Genomic DNA, 7,949 nt, shown 5'->3' with positions numbered 1-7,949 from the left:
CATGTACAGTTGGTAAATGTAAGCAGGTCACTCTTTCATTCAAGTGATTTAGCAAAAAAGGATATAGTAGACTGCTATTTGCTAAAATGATCGAACGTTCGCATGATATGACATTATTCACTAATTCAGGCGCACGTGCTTTAATAAAACGCCGGATGCTGATTTTGGCTTTGTGATCTAGCTATACCACAGCCAATCGAAAAGCCATCAACACTACATAATGTTGGGCACTAACTTATGGACGCCTACCAATCACAGTGATTTGGCTTTAAATGCAATTAGGAGAGTACAGCTATTCTGTGTGAAATGAAATTAGCGGAATTTCATTAGGCGAGCCCTTCCCCATCTTTAAGTGTTTTTTATGGGCTTGGAATTATTCAACGGCATCATCTTATAAGTCAGCGTGAGTCGTTCTCTTACTCACTCGACCTAGCGTGAGTCACGCGAAGTGAGCGTTTGTCTAAGATTTGGTGGGATCGAAGCTGTAAGGATTTTCGAGGTGCTCTCCGAGTGTCTCGTAGCTGTACATGCAGATCGTGCGATGAGTCACGGCACAGCCTCCTGTGCATCCTTTCCAGCGGCCAGCGTTTATTTCTAGAGCGCTGCTATAGCGCGGCAGTTTCTTTTCTGGGGGAACTGTTTATCCATCAAGGTTATTCGGGAAGAAAAGCTGTATTTATTCCAGAGCCCGATACGGCTCTCCCCCAGAAAAGAAACTTGAACTGCCGGGCTGGTAGAATTATAAGCGATGACCGCCAGATTAAAAACTACTGCACAGAAGGCTGTCAAACAAATAGCGGCCTTGATCTATGTGGAATTCACTCCAATTTCACTACACCAGTTGATATAACTCAAAATACAAGTCCACACAGCCTTTTTTTAATCACTTTCATAAATCCCAACCATGAAATGTATAGGGATTTGTATTATCCATTCGAATCATCACCTACCTAATCTTCAACCAGATCTTTCCGTGGCGCATGGCAAAATCGCAACCAACGGTGCATATAACGTTACATGTACATGTACATTATGCAATAGACATTGGCCTGGCCAGGCAATGTCAAGCCAGCACTGGAATGATTATGGCAACTTCAAAATATATTTCTTGCAAACTTGTCAAACCGTACGCGTTTCCCCCAATTAAGGCAACTTAGTGAACATATTTAGTACAAGCAAAGGAACATTATGTTTATGTTTGTGCTTGTGTATGGGTTTGTATGCACGAGCGCGTGTGTACCTTTGTGTGTGTGTGTGGTGTGTGCGCGTATCTGTGTTTCTCCAATCAACAACTGCGAAAGCTACATGTGGACTTTCAAGATCAGACGTGTTGTCAGTGTATGTCATCAGGTATAAGATCTGCTTGTAGATTAGCCCCTCGTGCGATTGGTATAAGGCAGTTACTGTTGTGATAGCCCCGCAGCCGTTTGAAATAGATACTGCAACCTTGGGGACGGACATGAGGTAGGGGCCAAGGCCAACCCCAGCCGTGCCATCAATTTGATCTGCAAAAGGTGTCATCAGCAGTTCACGCGATCCAATCACTCGTTCCCAGGGCAAGATGCTTATTCCCAGGACAGGGGCTGTTGCCCGGTTTCATGGGTTACACTCAGCGATAAATCTTTTTTTTTTATGACAACATGATTCGCGGGTACCTGTTATTTTTATTTGCATGTTCTGACCGTACCGTGACCCCATCCACAACACTGTCCAGGTAAACGGATCTAAGCAGATGTACGGTCCGCTACAAAGACGTGCAGAATGACGCAAATTAAACATGTACATTGTACATGCGTTTAAAGGCCATGTTGATTTGATTATATGGATGACATCCTCTGGAAACCCCAAAACCGATGCGAGCATGCGAATAAAAAAAAATTGGCAAAAAAAAGGTGCTTTCCTTATGAAATCTACGTGGTTATGATGGTTGAACAAATGATACAGAGTATGGTATGGCGAATAATCCACTCTTCAAATGCATTTGTTTACATTTTCGTCTTTTTCGTTTGGGTTTGGCATTCTACGACATTGGTATCGTTTTCCAGTACTTTTTTTGCAACGTACGTATACTTTGGCTCATTTTGCAACCGTTTCGTACGATTTACAGAATGGTTGAAAATCCTTTTTTAAATGGCCGAAAATTCATGCGCGCGCGGATGTCATCCATATAATTAATCAAATCAGCATGGCCTGTAATACGGTGACCAAGTCGGAACTTACATCTGCTTGTAGAATTAAAAGCTATGTGGACACAAACAAGAAATGTTTGATCTCCATATCGATGTAAGCAGTGTCTATTAAAAACAAACAAACAAACAAACAAACAAACAAACAAACAAACAAACAAACAAACAGGTAATATGTATTCTTATATAACGTCCTTACTGGGAAGATTTCTCTATTTCAGATCGCCACAAGCCTTCCTGGTCCATACGTTACCGATTATATAAACATAATATTAACGTTATATCATTTTCGCGACGAAAATGAATCTGTTGGCATGAAAGGAAGAACCTTTGTTATCAATGCCAGGGAGGATATCAAGACCCTGTGTGGGTATACAGATCTATAGTTTTAGGTCGATAGTTATTTAATCACTTTCTCTTGTGTTTCTTCTTCTCATATATATGATATATTCTAGCTTCTCTTCTGTTTACGTCTTTACTGGGAACGATTTCCACATTTCAGATCCCCAGCAGGCTTCTTGGTCCATACTTTACTTTGCATTTCTCCTGGTTTTCCGATTTTTAAAAGGTCATTTAACGTTAACGTAATTACGTAACTAATGACGCTGATCATATTCGGATGATGACGTCAGGATGACTGTTGTTCAAGTCAGTGACTCAGGCCCGCCACGCCGACCGCTGCTGGTTTCAGGTCAGCTTTCCCATGGATATCGGAAGAAAGATTGCTTGGAGTGCTAAGGACGGCATAGGTGAGATTCCAGAACAGTCTAAACATCCTGGCACGCAGGGGGTGCGACCGTCTGGCTGCCCAATCTCTGCCCCCAAAGGGATGACTTTTCCAGGTGGAATTTCCCGCCACCCGGTTCAAATCATCCACTCATAATGCCATTTGACAGGAGAGAATCACGTGATCAGTTTCGAAGGGTCTAAAATGTAACAGGGGAGCTTCGTATTTTTTATTTGAAATATTTTGGTCATAATTCAGATTTGTTGGTAAGATTTCTCTTAACCTATATTAGACTTATGAAATGATCGTATTTTCTCTTGACTGTAGCATGTCGTTAGAAATTTCGTTTCGGCGACACCCCCTTGACCCCCACTTGTTTTTTTGCAGCGACCTCCAGCGTTTTGAAGGCACAAAGATGGCGGGCAGGGCGTTCATGCAGTTATCGGCAGTACTCGCGTTTCTGGCCTCTTTTCTCGTCCTTCTTGTAGGTAAGTGCAAGATTCGTATTAACGGTGACAGAGAAGTATGTCTCGGGGTTAAGCCATGTTGATTTTTTCGATCAGTGTAGGTCGTGGAGGCGCGGTATCGGTGGTTGAAAACGTTGTTGTACTACGCTGTAGCTAGCGGGTCGTGCGCGCGGCTGTTGTCGCGCGGTGCGATGCGACTCATGAATTTCAAATGACGTTTTATGGGGATAATGCCATCGCAATCGCCTCCTCATATTTACTAAACACTGCCAAACGCTTGCACAGTTGATCTGAGTAAATCCCTCAGCAAATATCACACTAGAGTGGCACACAGAGATTTCGTCCTCTCCCGTTTTTATATTTTCCGAGTGTGGAGGGAGGGATGCGTGGAGGCGGGGAAGCAACATGTCAGGAAATTTCAGGGATGGTGGATTGGTGAGGAGATTGTGATGAATGTTTCCCGCAAATCGCGCCATCGCATCGCGGCCTTGTCTGAACTTCTAGCGAGGATGCCAGGGTATCATTTTGAGGTCACTTCTGTCTAAGTACGTCGGGTCACCCTAAATGGTACTAGTAGATGAAAGGACGTAGTAGGGCGATCTGTCAAAGAGAGGGCACGTCTGTTTTGCATATGTGAAAAGGAGAAAATTGCAGGAAAGAAATCCCTAAAGGGATGGTGCTGAGATAGTGTGTAGCAGTCAGCACCCCAAATTGGGAATGCAGGGCTGGGAGGGAAAATTTGGTATTTGTGGACCATCACATTGCATCACAAGGCTCCGCCTATGATGTGCGTAACAGTTGTATTGATCGGGAACGTCAAAACCATTGCCGCGGACCACACAATCTTGTTGGTCGATGCCGAATTCGGCGGCCTCCGGGCGACCAATCAATTGCCAAATTGGCAGCCTCCCGCATGTAGAAATTTATCAGGAATTACCATAAATAATGCACAAGCGGGGTGGAACGACTCAGTTCACTGCTTAATGTAATTGCGGAATGATTCCATATTTCTTGGCATTGTAATCCGAAAATCTTCATCAAGTCTCATTCCGTCGCCGTGCCAACCAGAGCGTGGATGTCGATTTCGTTGCAGCTCACGTTGGCCGAGGGGAGTCATTTCACTAAATGGCGTCCCTGCAGTTTTCTGTGAGAAAAGGAACTCTGCTGTGAAGTGGCTTATTTTCACCTAGAGATGTTAGAGTTTTGTAGTCCTAGTTCTAGTTTGGACACAGTGGCCGTGGTTTTGTTAGAGAAGTGTGATGATAATGTGCAGATGCTATTGGAAAATGCCAGCATGATAGCATGCCTCACTGGGACCAGGCTTAGTCCCACCGGTATAAATCAACCTTCCAAATCAACATGTAAATTCAAGGTTAATCCTGAAAGTTGCTTTGCAGGATGAACTTGATATTATCCTTCATCACATTGTAGGTTCTTAATCCCCTTGCCTGGCGTAATAACAGCATTGGAAGGGAGGTAAATAATAGATAAGCGGACCGCTTTGACAGGTAGAAATCTGCTGTGCGGTCATGGTATCGTTAAACGACGTCTCGCGTGCTGCGGCAAGATAGAAAGCGATGCTCACACATTTGTTACCTACCAGGTAACCAGTTCTGGCAGTTTTTCTTGTCTGGTTTTTTTTTTTTTGCCTCTGGCATTTCTTGTAAGTTCTAGTCACAAGCTTTGACATACACAGTCCAGATGTTAAAGCCACACGTCAACTTGACCTTGTAGTTCGAGGTCAATCCATATCTGGGGAAACATGTAATCATAGCCTTGAATCTTGTCCAATATGGTCCACGTAAACATTTATTATGATGAAAGGTGCAACATGTTTGTTTCATTCCTATGCCAGCATGACTACATGCAACCTTGTAGAAACAGGAAGTTTATGTTGTAATTAGAGTACGCCTGAGACCACATGAAAAATAGTCCTTGCCCCCACACCCCACAGTGTGCTGGTGGTTGCTACTACAGTTGCATTGTCCCAGCCCAGAGGTTTTTGTTATGGACCCTGTCTACTTTGACATTAACCTAGATGTCTTAATCTACCTCTTATCAGTAATACTTCTAGATTGAAAAGTTCACCCTGTATGGTTCTTATCAGTAGGTATATCTTGAAGACATATTACAGCTGGCGATGTCAGATCTAGATGTTTGTGTATGTCACAGAAATGACACCAGCACATTAGGGGACCATAACCAGATCTGTAATGTTATTCCAGTGACCGGGATACCTGCGACCATGAACAGATAACCACAGTTTACAGTAAACAGGATATTTTGGTCAGTTCAGATAGACCTATAATTAACTTCTTGGGGGTCGGCGATTATAGGTTGGCAAATTGTACTTTCCTTTGTCCTGTCACTCTCAGCATGTGAGGGCCAGTTGTCCTTTTTGTCCTGAGGGCATTCCCTAACAGACATGATGTCATTTTGTGATATGGCAGATAGGGTCATAGGCTATTTTAGAACTATTCACTGGGCCAAACAATGCCTATGGCCAGACCACCAAAGATCACTGAGTAGAAAACTTTTGTAATTTTGCCATAATATATGGAGGAATGATATCTATATGCAAAATGTTCAGATGAAACGATGTTGTCACAAAGTGTAATATGCAAAATATTAGAAGTGCACATCCACTGAGAGAAAGTGGATTTCTGGGTTGTTTATATAGTGCGGTGCAGGGATTTCATTCATGTAGCTTTAGGGGACAGGAGTTATAAATGATTGATGAGTTTGCTGTCCCAATTACACCAGAATTGTTGTAATGTTACATACATGTTACAGAGAAAAACAACTTTGTTTGGCCCCTAATATTCTACATTTTACTGTAGTAATATTTCTGTCATCACAGAGGTAAGACAAGAAAAAACAACTTTGTTTTGATAGTCTGTGAAAATCTACATTGTATACTGTATTGTTAGAATATTTCTCTGTTCATATTGTAACATGTATAGAAAAACAACTTTCTTCTATTGATTGTTACTGAAATTCTAATATCTATTGTAAGAATATTTTTCTACTTTAAAAATCATGCAGATTGCTATTAGTGGGTTTTATTTTATAGCCCTATAGGAAGAAGAAGTCAGACTTCTACAGTATGTAACATGTCAGGAGAGGAAGACCTTGCCAAAAGCTGCTTGTTACCTTAAAACATACACATCTGACCTTCGCCAGGGTTGCAGCCTCAGCTGCCCTATTCAGCACTAAAGTAAACATCACAGTGAGGAGACAAGATGTAAAAGGACACGGCCCACTTTACCTACAGCTTGAACTAATGCACCCTGTCCTGGGCCTTTCATACAACTCTATTCACCCTGGGCACCTCGGTGACAATAGTGAGAGCTAACACAAGAAAAAGAACATCATAAATCGGTATTGTGATGCTTCAAGCAGACACAAGGAGTTCAGAAGGCACCGTATTCTGTGCAATTTTCACGCTGGCACTGACTTTTTGGTATCTGCTGTTTACAGTTGAGCTGAGGAAGCTGATATGTTTTGGGCAGATGGCCACGCTGTCGGCCACTGTGGTGGTGTCACATTACAACTCATGATATTTGCATGTGTAGTGTGTTATCTTCATGTTCCACCTTGAAGTAATGCCTGTTCTTGGTCCATAACTATTCCACAGTCAAGAATTATGTGGTGAAACCAAACTCAACCCCTTGGGGCGGTATAGAAAGTAAAAGTGGGTGGTTTAAGAAGGTGGTACAAGGAGAATTGGGACTTGTCATTAGTGTTACCAATAACCTTTATTATCAGGAACACAGTTGTGAGGAATCAATACCACTAAATGTGTCAGGAGGACTATTCATGCACCCAGTGGTGTGTATTCAGTTAGCTAAAATGTGTCCACTCAACTCTTCGATTATTTGAACTGATTGGGTCAAGGCAATATTGGTACTATGATAAGTCTGTTTGGATAATTAGGCTAGAAGTAGAGGTAGAACTCTGTGAAATACACAAGACTTACAAAAGAAGGCAAAGAATATGTAAAAGAATTGAATAATGCAACTAGAAGATTCAAAGATACGTTGTACATGTACTGGTAACAGGGCCACAAGGTTATCTTTTACTTCCAAGCACAGTCCTCCCCCCCCCCATATTAATGCAGCTACAGTCATCACTTGACCTGTATTTGCTATAATGACCTTCCATTTTCTATGTTTAAACATCAATCTAGAAAAAAACATCATGCGGCAATGGGAGAAAATCCAAATGTAATTACACAGCTTTTATAGCATGCAATCGAATTTCTCTCTCCACTAGACAGATTGTTCCCTGTCCATTTCTTTTCCTGTCATGTCCAATGCTCATTTATTCAGATGAGTAAATCAGTGTCATTTGTAATAGTGTTAGGGCAGGGGTGTTGGTGATACACGATGAAGGTAAAAGGCCATTTTGGGAAGCTCCTGTTGTTTGGGGAGACTTATATTATATGCATGAGGGAAGCTGGCTGGAATCCATCCCGTTCAATCTTTGTTAAGTGAAAGACGTCCAATATCTAGGCCCATCTGACCTTGCGTGGGAAAATGCTGCGGACATGACAGCCTTTGTCTCAAA

General features: G+C 42.2%; 1 protein-coding gene across 9 annotated transcripts in view; it reads left to right on the top strand.

Annotated features, from left to right (window-relative positions):
• Positions 1 to 3,300: 3,300 nt before the first annotated feature.
• The window catches only part of LOC109474985 (basal cell adhesion molecule-like), a 32,569-nt gene continuing 27,920 nt past the window's right edge, over positions 3,301 to 7,949 (top strand). For all 9 annotated transcript variants that reach the window (XM_019775494.1, XM_019775493.1, XM_019775492.1 and 6 more), the window contains exon 1: positions 3,301 to 3,401. In XM_019775494.1, the coding sequence (XP_019631053.1) occupies positions 3,329 to 3,401 (73 nt within the window). In that variant the 5' untranslated portion in view covers positions 3,301 to 3,328. The remainder of the gene's footprint in view (positions 3,402 to 7,949) is intronic.

This window comes from Branchiostoma belcheri, unplaced genomic scaffold, assembly GCF_001625305.1.
Source record: "Branchiostoma belcheri isolate BF01 breed outbred unplaced genomic scaffold, Haploidv18h27 scaffold32, whole genome shotgun sequence".
NCBI lineage: Eukaryota > Metazoa > Chordata > Leptocardii > Amphioxiformes > Branchiostomatidae > Branchiostoma > Branchiostoma belcheri.
Note: the sequence above shows the minus strand (reverse complement) of the source record. Positions and strands in the feature narration are given on the sequence as shown.